At 50.8% G+C, this 18,213-nt stretch overlaps 1 protein-coding gene across 1 annotated transcript; it reads right to left on the reverse strand.

Moving 5' to 3' along the window:
- Positions 1-322: 322 nt before the first annotated feature.
- Positions 323-17,960, reverse strand: FRG1 (FSHD region gene 1). Its single transcript, XM_001363931.4, has 9 exons — positions 17,327-17,960; positions 13,255-13,325; positions 9,783-9,908; positions 7,254-7,311; positions 6,915-7,029; positions 5,766-5,870; positions 2,696-2,787; positions 1,714-1,824; positions 323-1,069 (listed from the first exon to the last, which is right to left on the reverse strand). Exons 1-9 carry the CDS (start codon positions 17,497-17,499, stop codon positions 1,033-1,035), a joined length of 888 nt encoding a protein of 295 aa, XP_001363968.3. The 5' UTR covers positions 17,500-17,960; the 3' UTR covers positions 323-1,032.
- Between the last annotated feature and the right edge of the window lie 253 nt (positions 17,961-18,213).

An 18,213-nucleotide genomic window follows, 5' to 3' on the forward strand; every position in this document is an offset into this window, starting at 1 on the left:
ATAGCCAAACTATGTAAATAAGCGGTAGCTGGGGTGTTCCGGCGGAGGCGTTGCTCCTGTCCTATACCTGACTGACTTGGTTCTGCCTGCTTCAGCTGGAAACAGCTGGCCACGCACCTCTGAATATTCATAGGCGCTGCTGCTTAGGACTGGGCACATTCTGTGACACTCCCCAGCTGGTCTCCATGGATGATCCATGGCTGAGTCATTCCCCAGAGGATGGGCGTCGGGCCCTTGATTCTCGGACCACAGAAAGCGCCATTGTGCATCACCGGGCCTTCATGGCCTCCCCCTCCCCATCCATAAGAAAGGCACAACAAAGTCAATCCAAAGGAAACCTTTATTGGGTGGGTGGGTAGCACGCGTAGGGTGCCAACTGGAACACCAAAACCAAGCGGCCTCGCCCCCTGGGCCCTCTCCCCTCATCTGTAACACGGGGAGACATTGTCGTTGCTTCCCTTCCTGGGAGCCGGAGTCATCGAGGGACGGGATACTGGTTGGTTGTGAACAGCAAGGCTTCCGCTCTGCTCCAGTCCCCAGAGGGAAGCGCCTGGCCAATGGAGAGCCAAGAGGGCCCGCCCTGCTCTGGCCCTAGACGCCTCCTCTGCCACAGCTCCCATGGGCCGAGGTGCCCGCCTGCCCGCCCCAGGCCTGGGAGTCCTGTTCATTAGACACGGTAGGCTTTGGGTAGGCGCCTTCTGTTTCTTCAGTGTGGGGCTCAGTTTCTCTCCAATAGCCTTTGAAATCAAGGTTCGCCTCATTATAACCTTGGGGCCTGGGGAGATGTCGGTCCCACCCAAAGGCGGACTCCGGGTGATGGGTCAGGGCTCCTCTGGGTCCGAAGCACTTCATCCGGCCAAGCTCCCTGCCAGCACTGCGCCCCAGGGAGGGAGGCCACCGGGCCGCCTCACGTGGGCATCCCTCACCGACATCAAGGAAACAACTTTTTTTTTTTTTTACAAAGAATCACATCTGTGGAGCGTTTTATTCTGGAATAACAACCAAAATGAGAACGGCCGGCTAATATCTTCCTCACTTGCAGTATCTGTCAGCTTTCAACTTGACTCTCCTGTTTCAAAACAAAAGTAAAAACAAGATCAAGCCAAAGGAGCGGACGGGAGGGCCTCGGTTTCCTCCCCTAGGGCAGGAGGAATGGAAGGAGGGCCTCGCCTGCCTCCCGCTTCCACACACCCTAGAGGCTCGTGGAGCTTGGGGGCAGCCTGTCCTCAGGACTCTCCGGATGGCTGGCTAGGTGGGACGGGGAACTTCGCCCTTGAGGGTGGGGGGCCCGGAGCTTCCTGAACCCTGCTGGGGCCTGCCGGCTTTGTTTTTCAGGCCTGGAGCCAAGCCGAGCCCCTCAGCCCTGCCACCTTGGCCCTGCTCCCTGCCCTCCTTTGTGCAAAGAGCAGGGGCCTGGGGGCAGCGGGCCAAGCCAGGGGCCTGTGGGGAGGCGAGAGGCCTCCCCAGGCCTCCGGAACAAGAAGGGCCCGAAGCCAGTCACGGAGACCTCGCTCTCCAGCCCACCCCCCCATGCCGCGAGAGCTGCCCCTTGTTTGCCCCCCCAGGGAGCGTGCGCCCTGTGAGATGAGGCTCTGGGAAGGCTTCCCCAGCCACGGAGGGGAGCTGCATTCCAGCTGCGCTCCCATCCGTGTGAGGAAACATGGCGGGCACTGGCGCAGCAGGCCCCATGTCAGGGAAGGGGTCGTCCCGCACCTGTCCAGGAGCGTCTCATGGAAAAGGCCATCCTTGCGCGCCCTCTTAAGGGCTTTGCTGTCTTCTTTGCTGATTTTCAGTTTGTGGTCTTGGAAGCTCTGGAATTTCTTCCTGTTGAGAAACCCACGTGTTAAAGCCAACAGGCCACCAAACACTGAAGCCTGCTAGCCCTTCACAGCCCTGTGGCCTCTGAGCCTCCCCCCAACCCCGGGGCGCAAGCTCTGGTCTCACCCCCCCGAGCCCCACACAGAGTGGTGAGGACTGACGGACATTAGAGCTGAACTCGGGCCCCACGCTCTAACCACTGAGCGTCCCAGGTGCCCTCAATAGGCTACAGAGCTCCTCAATCCCTTGCTGTGCACGGAACACCCCCAGTTCTGTAGCACCTGACTGGGGTGCACAGGGTCCGGCCCAGCTCCAGCCACATGTCACTCCCTGGCTGTTTTCCAGCTGCCTGGCACAGATCACTTCCCTCTGGCACCTTGTCAGTTATGCCATCCCTATTGTACCCCAGGCTTCACTCACCACCTCTCTTTTTTTTTAATTATTTAAACCCTCACCTTCTGTCTTAGACTCAGTACCATGTATTGGTTCCAAGGCAGAAGAGCAGTAAGGGTTGGGCAATGGGGGAGAAGTGACTTGCCCAGGGTCACACAGTCAGGAAGTCTGAATCCAGATTTGAACCCAGGACCTCCTGTCTCCAGGCCTGGCTCTCGATTAGGGGATGTGTCATAGGAAAGTAAAACCCAATGATCCATTCATTCCAACACCTATCTATCCATCCACCCACCCACTCGTCGATGCAATCATCTGCTCACCTCTGCACCCTCCCATCTACCCCGGCACCCGCTCCCCCCGCTCCTCTCTGCCTGTCTCGCCGTCTGCCTAGGCGCCCGGGTACCCACCGATCCATCCGGGCGCCCACCGGCTCTTCTTCACGCCCGCCCGCCCGCCCGCCGCCCGCCCCACCGTGGCCACATACACATAGTTGATTTCACACTGCTTCACATTTCCTTTGTCTTCTTCGGGAATGTCATCTTTTTTCTTAGTTTCTCTTTCTGCGCAAGAACGAATCTAGAAGTCGGAGTTTGGAAAGGAGAATAAGTCATTGCACAACGCGCGGAGAATCCCTGTGTGAAAAGCGACGGAAGGGTCCGGCTCTTCCAGGGACTGGGCTGCAGGGAGAAAGCTGGCTCCGGATAGGGGCTGGGTTTTAAGCTAGGAAGGACAACAGAGTAATCAATCGATCCACCAATTCATCAACCAATTTTAAACCACAAGACTTTGTTTAGTGCCAACTTTGCGTCAAGCTCCGTGAGGTGCTAGAGATACAGAGACAAAAATGAACTAATCCAGAGCAGCAGTGGATAGAGTTTGGCTTAGAAATGGGAGGTCCTGGGTTCAAATCTGGATTCAGAGCCCTCCTGGCTGGGTGACCCTGGGCAAGTCACTTAACCTTACTACCGAGCACTTATGGCTCTTCTGCCTTGGACCTCATACGTACTATTGATGCTAAGATGGAAGGTACGGTTAAAGACAAGACTCCATTCTTAGGAAGTTCACATCCTATCAGGAGACCCAACAAAGCCACACACGCATGCACATCCACAGCTATACAAGTACATGGGGAGTAAGTAGGACACGAATCGGAGAGTAAAGCACGAGGAAGGGGTGGCGAGCCAAGCTCGAGGGCAGGCTCCGCTAACTTGGGCAGGGCTCTCACTGGGCCCTCTGGCCTCCCAGCCCGTGGGCTCCTCCTCTGTAAAGGGAAGGGGGAAGGCGGGATGAGGTCTCTTTCTACACTCTAGCCTGCTTGCTCAGCAGGGGAAGACTGTGGACCTTCTTGGAATCGTGTTTTCACATGCCGAAGTTGCAAAGGATTGCAATTGCACAATTATGGATTGCACCTATGTGGAAATGCAGATCTCAAAATATTAAAAAGAATTCAAGAGCGAAAGGAACACGCATTCATGAAGCATGTGCAACGTGCCGGGGGCATGGAGTTCAATAAGCCTCGCTCTGTCCTGACCTATTTAAACTGACAGGTGATGTTGAAAATGGGAAACGGACACCAGCACAGACCACTGCCATTTCCCAGCGAGGTTTAGTCAGAAAGTCAGATCGTGCAACTAGTTAGAAGAGGCAAAGAAGGGCCGCTTCTGTGTAAAGGAGGGCAGCTGTGGCGGCTGGGGAGGAGCTGGGCAAAGCTTGGAAGCCAGCTCCCAAAGGCTTCCGCTTCCAGGGGAGAATTATCTATGAGAGAAGGAACAAGTGAACAGGCCTGTTCATAGATTCCCCCAAGAAGAGCTGCTGCCGCTAGAAGTGACGGCTTTGGCTCTTACCCAAATTCACCTGTGATCACTGCCCTTCCTTCTTCCCTCTCCAGCAGGAATAAAAAGGAAGAGAAACAGCTCAGCAAAACAGACTGTTGACTAAGTATCTCCTTCCAGCTGCCCCAGACTGGCGGGGCTGAGGTGTCCCCGAGTCCCAACAGCCTGAACTGTGGGCTGGGAAAGATACGACACAACCGAAGTGGGGGAGCGGGCTCGAGCCAGCCCAGAGCTCCTGGCAGCGATGCCTGTGAGACGGTGACCCCGGGTGGCCCTCCATCCCTCAACATGACTGTCCCAGGGTGAAGGGGGAACATCTGAGCCCCCATTCTTGGCTAGAGGGGCCCGTGGGATCTCTCCCTTTGGCGATGAAGGGCTGCTCTCTGCTCAGAAAGGACAGGCATGTGGAAACAAAGGCTGGCGATGACAATTGAACTAGTAAAGCGAGAGGGTGCTGGTCTCTGGCCTGTCCTCCCCACTGGCTGAGAGGGAGGCGGGCAGATGAGAGCAGCCTCACAGGCAGCACCGGATAAAGGGGGGCAGAGAGCGGAGGCCCTCGACTCTAAAGTACCTGGGATTCCATGGAGGTGGCCATAGGGGGCATGATGCTGGGTCTGGAGGCAGGAGGACCCAAGACCAAATCCAGCCTCAGACAGATTAGCAAGGTGCCCTGGGCCAGGTACCTGGCCTCGTCCTGCCTCTGTTTCCTTCTCTGTGACATGAGGGCCCTCACAGGTCCAAGAAGATCCTAATTATACAGTGCTTCACCCAGGGCCTGGCCCACAGAAGGAGCTGGAGAAATGCTTGTTTCCTTCACAGTTTTTGTTATAAAAGGGGTCCCCAGGTACAGGGTACAATCATACACGATTCCCTAAAGATGAAATCACCAAGACCACTTTGTCATCAATAAGCAGAAGGGAGGAGAATGGACAAGGCTCTAAAATGGAGTTGGGAGCTTGCCAGAAAGACTTTCCCCTGTCCTCGAGGCCATCTGGAGCAGAGGCTAAAAAAGGAATGAGATGAAGAGCAGGGAAGAGCCTCTGGAGGACTGGCTTTGAGAGGCTGCCTCTATGAAACAGGGCTGCAGTTACTCCAGGGAGGCTGGCCTCCCCCTCTGTCCTCAGCACAAAACTGAGTTGATGGATAAAGGCTGCTTACTTTCTGTGTGAAGGAGCTGGCCCATATACAACAGAGCCCATGGTGGATAAGGAATCAAGCCTAGAACTAAATAGGAGGAAGTGGGCATTGTGAGGTGCTCTGAAAAGCCCTTCACTGCTCTCAGACTAAAACCATCTTTTTCCCCATCAGGATTCTATTGCAGATACTGAATGGCTTCAAGTTGCTGAATACCTGAAGAATAAAATGTGCCAGTCATCAGTGGGGCAAAGGAGAGGCTTCTGGGGGGTGGCATAGTGCCAACAGAGAACTATGCATGCAGGGTCAGCTGAGAGACATCCTCACAAGTAAGGTGAACTGCATAAGGAGAGGAGATCATCGCAAAGTCAGAATAAGGGGTGATGGAAAGGCCGAGAGACGTGAGGACAGATGGTCCCTGGCACCCAGGGGATATCAAGAAAGGGACCCAGACAGCACCCAAGGCAGAGCTTGAGAAACCCCCTTTTGTGGGAGGACAAGGTGGACTGAGAAGGTATGTGATGCAGCTTGGGGCCCCTGGAGGGAAGATACTGGGTGAGCCAACAAGAAATGACATTGCATGACTACCTTGATCATTTCTTCTTCTCCTGCAGTTTTGCTCTTGGCTTCTATATCTCCACCTTCATTGCATCTAATAAAGCAGCTATTTGAAGCCAGCAAAGCCATCTTTCCCTAGATTGGGGGAAAAAAAGTTATTTGATTAATTTAAAAAAAAAACTTCTAAATTATAAGACTCCAGTCTCAATGCACCCAACAGAATTATTTCCCTCTACCAGCAAAAGGCACTGAATTTACTCCTAGTTTATTTAAGCTTAACCTAATGCCTTTTTTTTTTTTAAATCTCGGCTTCCCCAAAGTTTAAGTGGCCCAAGGATAGGAACTAAGTTTTAAAAGAAGAATTGAAAACTCTCATTGGCCATGTGGAAAACTGCTCTAAATCATGAAAGAGAGAAATGCCCATTTAAAAAGCCATAAGGTCTCACTTGATGCCAACAAAATGGCAAAATCCAGAAATAATATGTGTTGGAGGGGCTTTGGGAAGATAGGTCCTCTAATACATTGTTGGTGGATCTGCTCATTGGCTTTGGCCATTCACTAAATTGTCCATGCCCTTTGACCTAGAGACCCTACCACCAGGCATGTGTCCTGAGAGGGTCAAAGGCAGAAAGAAAGGCCCTATATATACACCAAAAATATTCAGAGCACCTCTTTCTGTGGTTGTAAAAAACAGGCACAGTGTGGGCAGGTGCCCATCAACGAGAGAATGGTTACTCAAACTTCAGTGAAATGGAAACTATGGTGGGGAAAGAAATGAGGAGAAACCCAATGAGAGATGAACAGATAGGTAAAGAGGCTGAAGAGAGCAGAACCAAGACACTAATTCGTATAATGAAAAGAGACAGAAAGTGTAGCCAAAGGCTGAGTGAGGAATGACAAGGATGATCTGAACCCTGGAGAAGAAATGAGGAAGAGCTTGGCACCCTTCCTCAGGAATAGGGGGTGGTGGGCTGAGTGGGGAGAGAGGACTGGGGGGCGACATGCTGGGGAGATGTGGTCCCTCTGTCTCTGAGGAGTGCTCACAGCTGGGACACACCCAGGGATGTAAAACACTGAAGTCATCTGAAGCAACTGATTGGACACAGGCCAATTACTGGCTCCTCTAACCCCGACTCCTTCAGAATCCTCAAAGAGCAGAGACACCCGAACAACACTCACATCCTGAAAGACCGGCTCCCACTGCTCCCGGGGTCCTATGGCATCGGATCGCCCCACCACGAGGCCCTCTGAATTTATTCCAAGATACTTTCCGTAGCCAGACTTGAGAGCGATTCTTTAGGAAAACAGAAGCATGGCAGTGAGGCCCAGCACTCTCCATCCTTCTCCCTCTTCCTTCCCTGGGGCTACAGCACAAACTCCCCAAGGCAGGACCTGCTGTCCTAGAATCTTCCCAGCCCAGCCTGGCCCAGACATCCTAGGGACCCCCAAGAAGAATCCCCCTTTCGTCCAGCGTGGGCGAGCACTGCCTGCCTAGGAGCTGAGCCTGGCCAACAATACCTGGAATCAGAGAGCTTGACCGCTGTGAGTTGTTCGGGAGGACTGGGGCCCTCGTCATCTGGAAAACAAAAACATTACACAAGGCCATCCTTCTCAGAGGCAAAAGAGAAGACATGATGCCAGCTCAGCTGCCTGGCCAGTCAGGCCACACGGCACTAAGTGGTTCTCCTTGGCATTGCTGCCCTAGGGCCTTGGGTACCCTCCTTACCCAGCCCCATGGCATCTCTTCCATGCCATTCCTCCTCCTCCTCTTCACTTACCCAGATACTAACCCACCAACCCATCCATCTGCATACATTTCCTGTGCCCTCACTATATACCAGAGCAGGTGCCGGGCTTTGGGAATGCCAAGACAAGCGAGAATCTGCCCTTGCGGAGCGTCTGTTCTAGGAGGGGAAGCAAGCCTGCTCCTAGTCCAATAGGCTATAAGCCCCTTGAAGGCAGGCCCTGTCTAGGGCCTCTTTCCAGGCCCCAGGGCTTGGCCTGGCACAAGGCCAGTACTTCATGTTCGCTGCTTGATGTCAGGACATACAGAATAGACAAGGAGATCAAGGGAATCTAGAGAGGGGGCGCTAGTGGCTGGGGGCCTGGGAGCATCTGAGCTGCTTGGGGAGGGAAGCCAGGGGCAAGGCCTAGAGGTAGGAGGTGGGATGTGGGGACCAGCCAGAAGGTCAGTGTGGCTGGATCTCGTTCATGAGGGCCAGACGGGATCGGACTTATCTGCCTGAACAACAGCCCAGAACTGATGGGAGGGGGTGGCTCTGCCAGAGCCACTGTGGGAGGGAATTTAGGAAGGGGGAGAGCACAGTTCATGTTGGGCAAGATGCCATCGGGACAGACCTGCCCCTCCTTAGTCCCCACGTTGGGCACACTCAGCGAGAAAGATTCTCATTTGATATTAATCTGTAACACTGCCTTCCACAGCCAAACCTTCTCCCCATTCCTTTGTCCTGACAGTCCTAGGAATGCCTGTGCACTCCTTGTCCCAGGGCATCTAAATTGGGAAAATTATGATGGAGAATGTGAGTCTCATTCTTTCCTGTGAGCAGAACTGGCTCCAGCCAAACGTGTCTGAGGCAGCCTGGCCATGTCCTGGGTTTCTTCCATCAGGATAGACATTGGAAGGCGAGCGAGTCAGACCTGATAGGTTTCTCTATCTGGACCATCAGGGATGTCGGGACCTTGTCATTGGATCCGTGACACCCCAGTGCTGAAGAGTGAGCCTCCAGATCTGTATCGGAATGACTCAAGCCTGAAGGATGGTCTCTAATCTTGAGAGATCAGACACTCATTTGTTGGTTATTTCTAGCCAAATCAAGAAATTAATTTTTTAATCCAGAGCCCAGTCTCTGGCATTTTATCTGCCACACTCACTCATTCAAGGGAATGTGGGAACAGGGACGAGCTTTATCCTTGCTCCAGCTCTCTGGGGCCCTTTGGCCCAAACTTGGCTCTGAACATTCCCTCAGGGCAGGGCTCACTCCCCAAGCCATGCCTTCACTTTACAGATGGGCCTATGGGGAGCAGCAGCCTGCCCCAAGTCACCCAGGGAACAAAGGAGAGGGGGTTTGAACTCAGGTCAAGTTGGCACTATCTTCTCTCCCCCCATCTCCTTCCTTCTGCCCATTCTTTATCCTTGCTGCTAACAGGAGTCTCTCCCAGCCCTGTCCTGGCCCCTGTGCCAGGAGTGGGTGGGTGGGGTGTCCTCCATTTTGGTCAGAGGAGAATGTGCATGCCCTGAGGCTGACATGGAGCCTCACAGAAGCAGGGCAAGCCTGGGGAGGTGTCCTCCTGCCAGCCCTCAGCAACAGAGACCCTTCCCTGCTACTCTGAGGAGAAGAGAGCAGGGAGCTGGAGCCAGCAGGCTCCAGGGGACACAGTAGAAGGAGTATTGGGCCTGGACCGTGTAGGAAGACCAGAGTTCAAATCTAGTCTCAGACACTTCCTGGCTGTGAGAGCTGGGCCAGTTCCTGTAGCATGACTGAAAATACTGAAGATGATGAAGAGGGCTCCCCAATGGATCCAGTGGGCTCCCTGCCTTAACAGGGCTACCCAAGTGGAGACCTTCCTAAAGCACTGGTCAGACTGTGACTCCCCCCTCCCAAAAAGTCCCTCTGTGAGCTTGCTGGCATTTAAAGCCTGCCTCACAAGGAGAGGTGGCCTCAGGACAAGTAGAGGGATTTCCAAAAAGACAAAAGGGATGATTCCGGGGGTTTCTTGGCAGAGATCCTGGAGGGGTTGGCCATTTCTTTCTCCAGCCCATTTTACAGATGAGGAAACTGAGGTAAACAGGCTGAAGTGACCTGCCCCGGGACACACAGCTAGGAAGACTGGGGCCAGATCTGAACTCACAGTGTGCTTGTTCTCCTCCCCTCCCCCTACACTGAATGCAAGCTCCTCTAAGGCAAGGCCTGCCTCACCCTTTGGGCTCATCACCCCAGCACCTGTGCATGGGACCCTGCAGGCTCCTGAACGTTCACTGAATGGCTACAAGACACTTTCAGCACCCCCACTCCTTTGGCCACTAACCTTCTTTATGGGGTGCTCCAAGGGTGAAGAGACCATTGTCGAGGGCATGGACGTAGGTTCCTTTATCCATTTCAATGGCTATGGTTCCAGAAATTTCACCAAAATTTCGGACTGCCCACCAGTTCCCTAAAAAAGCAAAAGAAATACCTTCTTTCCAATTTCTAGATGCCAACTCAGACCTGTAAAGCATGTGAATTGGGCAGAATGAGCCCCCAGCACTTTGGGGTCCCAAGGTCCTGGGCAAGGGAGGGAGCAGTCCTGGCCACACAGCCCAGAGGGCCATCGCCTGCCCTCTTGGATTGGCAAGGGAAGAGCCCAAAGGGAGGGCTGGAAGCCCGCGGTGGAGAGAAGAGAATGGGCCCCAGAAGGCAGTCCCCTTCTGCCCTCCCAAGGTCCCTCCGAATGAATGAATGAAGGGCATGAAGGGCTCCCTATGTGCAAAGCAGTGGGAATCCAGGCAGGAAAGAGAATCCTTGCCCCCCACTCCTTCTGGTGGCCACTACCAGGCTGCGCCCAGCTCTTTCTGGGCTCTGACAAAGACCATCCTGTAAAGGGAGGCGTCCTCTGTGTGTCTGCCCAGGGATCTGGGGGGTTTTGTAGGTCTCTCTCCAGCCTGATGAATGAGCAGGGCTGCTCCCATCCCACCCCCAAGCACGCACACGCACACGCACATGCGCACACGCACACGCACATGCGCACACACACCACACACACGCGCGCACACACACGCACACACACACACACCCAAAAGGGAAAGGTTCAAGTACCACCCATGAAGTCCCAGCGGGCAGAGCGCACAGCGTCCTAGCCAGCGGCTGCCTGGACAGGGGCTCGGGCTGTCCCTTTCCTTTCATCTGCCCTCTCTGGCAGCTGAACCAACTCCCACCCCAAGCTAAACGCCTCGATGTGTTAGAAAGGGGCTCTCTGGCACGGGCCTCTCCCGTTCACGTAACTGTGTTTTTCTCCAGGGGAGCCTTGCCTAGAGACCAGCGGAGGATACGGTCCATGGCGGAAGGGACCTCTCAGGGCCAGGGTGAGGAGGGCGGACGGACCACCAAGGAATGGGGAGGCAGAGGGATTCCAGGACGACAGAAGGGAGTGAGCATGCGACAGAATCACATTCCTGACAGGTTGGCCTGGCCCGGCCATGTCATCGACCACCTCCCTGGGATGCTCCACACTAAGGAATGTAGTCTTTCCATGGAGGCCGGCAGGGAGGGTGGCTCTGCTCGGATCTGGGCAAGGAGGCTCTGGCCCAGGGCCCCAAGTCTAGCTCCTGGCATTTGCACAGGAGGAAATGGAGGAGTGGCCTGCCAAAGGGCATGCCAGGAGGAAGAGGTGGAGTACAGAGCCAGGCTTTTCCCATTAACCTCCTTGTAACACCCAAAAGGCTGGTGAGATGGCCCACAGGTGAGATCAGCGGTGGGGTACACCATGTGGTGCAAGGGGTCAAGTCCTGCCCCAGGTAGCACTTTGCTTCCATTGGCCTCAGCTTCCTCCTGGGCAAAATGGGCTTGTTAGACCCACAGGAGGAGGTTGGTAAATCTTAAGGCGACTCACCAGAGAGGGTGTGTTTGCAGTTTATACAAAGGCAATGGGGACCATGCCCAGAGGTTAGCCTGCTAGGAAGGAGTTGACCCAGGGTCTGAAGAAAGCTGGGGGAAGGCTGGGGGAGATCGATCTCCCAATTCTGAGGGTCCTGAAGGTTAGTTAGTGTTCTTAGGTGCTCCTAGGCTCAAAAAGACCCTGCCAGCATGCTCTACTTTTGTCTTTATAGATAGCTAGCACCCCAACTCTGCTCTAAGGGGAAGAGGCTAAAGACTCAGGGGTTCTTAACTCCAGGCCCCTCACTGTAAACCTCAAAATTCCTTAGACTTATAAATGTTGGAAATTTCACCATTGGGATATTTCATACTTGGAAAATTTCTTACTGATAGTCTATTGGAATGGGAACCCCATTGGCATGGGAGGTTCCTCTTCCTCCCTTCTTAAGATTATTTTAGGACAGAAACCTTTTGCTGAACAATGGAAAGGACTTTGACCTATGCTTAAGCATAGAACAGGAATTTCTTTGAGTCATGATTGATTTTAGAATTGATACAATGGAGATACTTGGAATCAATCTCCACCCTATTCAGTCCTAACAGGATTGAGTAAGGGCTGCAGCCTAGATCAAAATTTAATTATTCCAATCTCTACCCTACTCAGGTTAACAGGATTTAGGAAGGGCTGTAGCAAAGGAGCAAAGATTTAATCATTTGAAAATATGACCTTCAACAGACATGTGCAAAGCCTCTGGGCGGTCCTGGGTTAAGCTAGAGCCTCCATTGGCACAGGGAAATTGATGGACAGTGATTGGTAGATGTGAGAACTGAGGGGAGGCAACTTGGATGGTTTCCTTAAAGATCAGGGGGGTCTGAAGACTCGGGGGGGGGGGGTTGAGGAGTTGATCGGAGTGGTGGCAGTGTACTCTGAGAAGCTTGCTCTGAAGGAAGCTGAAGGTGGGGGCCTCTGAGACTGTTTCTCCGTTTTGGTCACGTGAGTAATAGGGACTGATCTCCTTTCTTTGCCCCAGCTATCTAAGGGCTTGGGCCTTTTGGCCCAGCCTAAACAGAAGGGGTATTTATGCCCTATTCCTTTCTCTCCCTTTCTCTCTCTCTCTCTCTAATTCCTTTCTTCCTCCTATTGTAATTAAACTCCATAAAAGATTGACTGCAAACTTGAGTTTTCATTTAGGAATTACATAGCTGAATTCCTTGGCGACCTTAAATTAATATATATCAGTCTTTTAAAGTGATTCCCTTGTAACATCACTGACCACAGGTCGTCCACTTGGACAAGTCCCAAAGGGAGCTTGGCCAGCTTTAGCTCTTGTCTCCCCCTCCCCATAGGAAGCCAATGGCCAGCTGTCTAATTGACTTGGAACTGAGCAGCGGCTAGGGCCTGGCCCATGCAGGGTCAGAATGGTGGCAACCCCTGGGACTTGGCCTAACGTGGATTTTCCCAAAGCTTAGTGGATGCTGAAGTAATCATGCCCAGAGGGACAGGAACAAGAGGGACAGGGAAGGAAGGTGGCCATCTTCTAGCACAGTCAACAAGCTGCCTTAGTGTCCTGTCCCTCTAGTCCCATTTCCTCTAAACTTGCAAGATTTAAACTATTTTACAGATTATGAAATAATAATCTCTGTCACTGAGCAAAACTTTGGGAAATAACATTGACTTTACATACTAAGATGATTTACCTAATGCTCAAAGAAAGTAATGTAAAAATTCATGTGGTTAAGCCCCTTCAGAGAACCCCAGGGGGCCAGAGCCACAGGGGATCCAAAAGACAACATGGTCATAATCTCAGACTTTGCAGAGAGGAAACAAGGAAGATGCAGGAGTTCCACACTAAGGTAGGTAAGAGGATGGACTCAGACACTGCCCTGGGCCCTACTAGAGGCAGTCCTGGGGCCTCAAGCAGACTCACCGACACAGTCCAGCTGGCTTTCTTCATCTTCCTCCCTTCTCCTCTTCTTCTCTTTGTTCTTCTTCTTCTTACTGTAAGACAGGGGTAAGATCATGACTGAGAGTAGCAGGTGCTGTGTCTTTTTGGTGAGTTATTGGTGGACGCTAACTGATGAGATGCCACAAACCTGAGACCACAAGGGGTTAAAATGGAGAGATCTCTACTTCTGTGACTGCCAGGAGGGTATAGAGGAAATCCTGGAAGTTCTTTCTCTATTTGACAAGTGTCAGTCAAGTCATGAAGCAATGATTTTCACCAGGCAATGGGCAAAGTACTGGGGATACACAGAAAAGCACCCCAATATCCTCATCCTATTCTCAGCCTAATGTGGGAGACAACATGGAGGCAAATAAATACAAACAAGCTACAGTCAGGATAAGTAGGAAATAATGAACAGAGGGACAGCCCTGAAACTAGGAGGCCAGCATTCAGGGAGAACAAGGGACAGTGTTCCAGGCCTGGTTAGCCAGTCAGGAGAGAGAGGGTCCTGGAGGTGGAGCAGCCAGGAGGCCAGGATCACTGGATGGAAGAGAATGTGCCAAGGAGAAAGATGTGAGATGATTAGAATGGTAGGAAGGGGCTGGAATGAAGGACTTTATGTCAAACAGAGGATTTTGTATTTGTTCCTGGAGGCAATGGGGAACTGCTGGAGTTTATAGAGTAGGGGGTAACATCAGATCTGAGCTTTAGGAAAGTCCCTTTGGTGGCTGACTAGAGGAAGGACTGAAGGGGGAGAGACTCAAGGCAAGGAGAGCAAGGAGGACACTATTATAATAGTCTAGGCCTGAGGAAATGAGGACCTGGGTTTTGGCAGTGTCAAAGGGGGAAGGCAGAGTACATGAGAGTGTTATGATGGAAAAATTGACAGGTCCTGGAAAATATAAAATTCTATTTGGCATTTAAAGTCTTTTACAACCTGGATCCTGTTGTGGGATTGAAGAGTACTTGAAGCAGGGGAGTAAAGTGGAAGGACACTGGAAAAAAATAGAATTTCTGACAAACCCCAAATAAACCACACAATTATATGTGTATTTCTAGTAGAAATCTAATTTCCTATCCACCATTCAGTAAGCATTAAGCATTTGAGCACAATGGTTAGTGTGGTAGGCCTGAAGAGAGGAAGACATCATTTCAAATCCAGCTTCAGACTATGTGACCCTGGGCAATTCACTTCACCTAAGTCTGCCTCAGTTTCTTCAATAGTAAAATGGGGATAATTATAGCCTCTCAGGGTTGATATTAGGACAAAATGTGACCACACAATTTCAGCTATCTGTAAGGCTTAGAGTGCTATATGAATGCCAGCTGCTAGTATTACCTATAAGAGATGTGATGGAGAATATAAGGAGAAAAGAAAAGGATTGGACAGTCAGGGTGGTAGGTAAAGCAAAGAATCAGAAAAGCAAATGTGGACAGGAGGACTATCAGTTTGATTTCATGTAATTCTTCTGTACATATGTGGTGCAGATCTGGACAATCAAATGAGAATTTCTTGGTCAGTAATAGGAGAGGGTCAGGGGAGGCCAGGATAAGGTGGCTGACCAAGTAGTCAAGGTGGGATTTGGAGGCAAGGGCAGTTAGAGTGGCAGAGGTGGTCTAGGAGTATGTATAAATGGAGATTTTGAACCTTTGACTTCATTCCCCAGAAGTCCTTAGTATTTCCCCATATTCCCTATAACCTCTCCTGTGTCTCCACGTTGGCGAGATCACATTTTTGGTATTTAACTGGCAGTAACTCTTCCCATGATTTTTTTGGCTTGCAGCCAGTGATGGTGGTAAGGTGGGGATTTTGAAAATGGCTAACCAGCCATGGGCATGTGGTTTTTATTTTGTAAACTCTTTATTGCTTGATTTCTAATGATCATTTAATAAATCCCTTAAAAATAGTATATTTTATTATTTCAGATTTAATTTTAAATTTTACAGGAGTCTTTTTTTTTTTTAAACAGAGAAGCCTTTATCAAGATGAAGAAATAGCATGAATGAGAGGCTGGAGGAAAGAGGAGCCTTAAGATCTAAGATTCATAGCTGAAAAGGATCTCGGAGACTATCTAATCCAGCTCTCTCATTTTCCAGTTGACAAAAGCTGAGGCCCAAGGAAAGTGATTTGTCCAAAGTCACTTAGATGGGATAAATAGCAGGGCTGGGAATTGAGGCCAAGTTCTCTGTAAATCCAGCATTCTTCCCCCAGCATTCTCAGGGCAAAGTAGACTCCACAAGTTCTGGGTCTTGAAGGTGGCACTGGCCTTGATAGAAACGGGCAGTGAGCAGTAATAGGAATAAGACCCTTATACTCTGAAATCTTGTATTTCTCACCAGTTAGCACTGGTTAAACATTAACTGCAAAATCTGTAGTTTCAGCATTAGTCGATCATGAATTGCAGATCAATCGGTTATCTGTTCTATACTTGGTTTTAGCCAAAAGACTGAGAAGCAATTCAATTACCCATTCTGTAATATCAATCGCATGTAATGGATCTGTAATGTTTTACATTGGGCATCAGCTTTGTGCCTAATCTGTTTTATTACTCATATTGTTCTTTTATTTACTTTAGTTCTGAACTGTGAGACACAATTAATTACTTATAGTGGTCTTCTACTGGGCTCCAACTGCCCCACACCTCCACAATGTTCACATTCCAGAAGGGTAGTGAGACCTCTCCTACAATGACAAATGATGACAAGGTGGACATTGGGGAGAACATGGAACCTGCACACTAAGGACTCTAGCATTCCAGAAAGATCCCCCAAACCTGCACATGCTCCTTATTCCCTATGACATCCATGCTAAACTCCAAACCCCTCCTCTTGAATTTGGCTATGCCCATTTTCCAGGATTTTCAGGAGAGGTGAAGATTTCTCTGGAATGGGAGATGATTAGCCCCCAGACCCTAATAAATATGCCAACCTTGATCCACAGAGGGCAGAAGCTGCTACTCCACATCTGGGGCTACTACTCTTATTATCTGTTGGGCTACTCCATCAGCCCAGGGCTTTAGAGTCTCTATCATCTCCAGAGAAGCTACTTTATTAGTTACTGGATTAATTCATCAGCCCTAGGTCTACCTGATTATTCCAGTCTCCCAGACTATTCCAGCATCTATTAGGCTATTATTATACCATATTCTTCAAATAAAATTTTCTTATCTCTAGATTGAATGGAGAGTCTCCCATTTAGAGGCATGAGCCTGCTACAAACTTGGCTGTGTTTCTCACAACAGCCTGGCAAAGAAACAGAAACTGAGGGGATGCCCATTGACTGGGGAATGACTGAACAAGTTGTGCTAGATGTATGGGATGGAAGAAATGAGGGGGATGGGAAGATTTGAGCAGAGCCAGGAGATTGTGGTACACAGAAACAGCAATCTTCTAAGTTAATTCATTGTGAAGGACTTTGCTACTCTGATCCATACAGTAATCTACCATAACTTCAGAGGCCTCATCATCAAAAATGCTGTCCACTTCCAGAGGGAGAAGGGATGGGCTTAGAGGGCTGCATGAAGCTTATTTTTTCTCCGCTTTGCTCTTCTTGCTTTCCTCTTCTCTGGAACATGGCCAATGTGGAAATTTTTAAAAAGGGGGGAGCACTAGATGAGAAGGACAGAGATTCCTGGAGTTGAGGCTCTGTTGGGGGGCGCTTCGGGCACTCCCTCCTCAGGCTGCCTGTTTCCAAGGTGACAACTGGATGGACAAACATGACGAACACACTCCCCTGATTTACAGAGGAAGAAACTGAGGCAGGCCAGGGAGGCGGGGAGGGACAATGACCAAGATTCCCGCCCCCACCATTGTCCGCGGTGACAGCAGATCAAATACACCGAGGCTAAGTCCACACATATACACGCCTCCGGACTCGGAAGAGTAGGACCAGTGAGGTGACTTCACGACTCCGCCTCCATCCGGGCCTCTCTTGCTTCCTCCCTTTTCCCCCCATCCGGCTTCGAGAGGGTCCGTCCCACTCCCACATCCCGTAGCCTCTGGGGGCTAGTGAGAGTGTATCCGCCTTGCCCAATCCGGTCTCGCTCGGCCTTACCTCTTCGCCTTTGTGCCCTTCAGCACCAACTTGGTGGACTTGACTGAAGCGTACTCTGCCATGGCAGCAGAAGCCGAGAGCCCGCTGAACAGGAACCGAAGCGGGTCAAAACGACCGCGAAATTCGTCTCCTCTCGCCCCACTTCCTGTCTGTTTCGCAGGCGCACGAAGCATTTCCGGCGCTTGACAACTTCGGGCTCGGCTTCCGGAGCTACGGCAGCCGCGAAAGGCCGCGATATTTCGAAATGCATTTTCCGAGCCGGCCCTTCTTCCTCTCTGAAATTTTGGCTTTTTTCCAGGCTCAGCTCCCGGGCCACTTTCTTGAAGAGACCTTTACTGGTCTTGTTATGTCCTCAAGTATTTGTTTGAATAAATCCGGTATTTGCATTTCTGTCCAAGTACGTTGTATTCTTTCTGTGTGGCAAAGACTTCCTGGCGCCTGCTCAGAGTAGGTACTTAATAAATGACTGTTTTGGTTGACATTACTGCCCTTTCCCCCAGTTGCCGCAGGGTTGAGCGGCCAAGCCGAGGTCCCCGCAGGAGACGCAGCCAATTTGGAGTTGAAGTGGTACACTTCACAAATGAGTTCAAACACCTAGAATTTCAATTATTGGAACCATAATTTATTAATAAAAGAGAGAAATAAAGAATCTACCAGCTGGGGCAGAATTCCCTAACGGAAAACTGCGTGGGTTTGACATTAAGAGACAGTTTATATAGGACAAGTTATTTCTCTTCACATACAGGTTCTTATCTGACAAAGAACAGACTTTAATACAGGAATGCGAGGTTGGAGAGGAGCTGATCCTGGGGTTGTGATCTAAGGAGTGTTTATCTTCACTTAGCCAAATGTTAGTATGCTGACCCTTTGATATTCCTGAAATTCCT

Source organism: Monodelphis domestica, chromosome 6 (genome assembly GCF_027887165.1).
Source record: "Monodelphis domestica isolate mMonDom1 chromosome 6, mMonDom1.pri, whole genome shotgun sequence".
NCBI lineage: Eukaryota > Metazoa > Chordata > Mammalia > Didelphimorphia > Didelphidae > Monodelphis > Monodelphis domestica.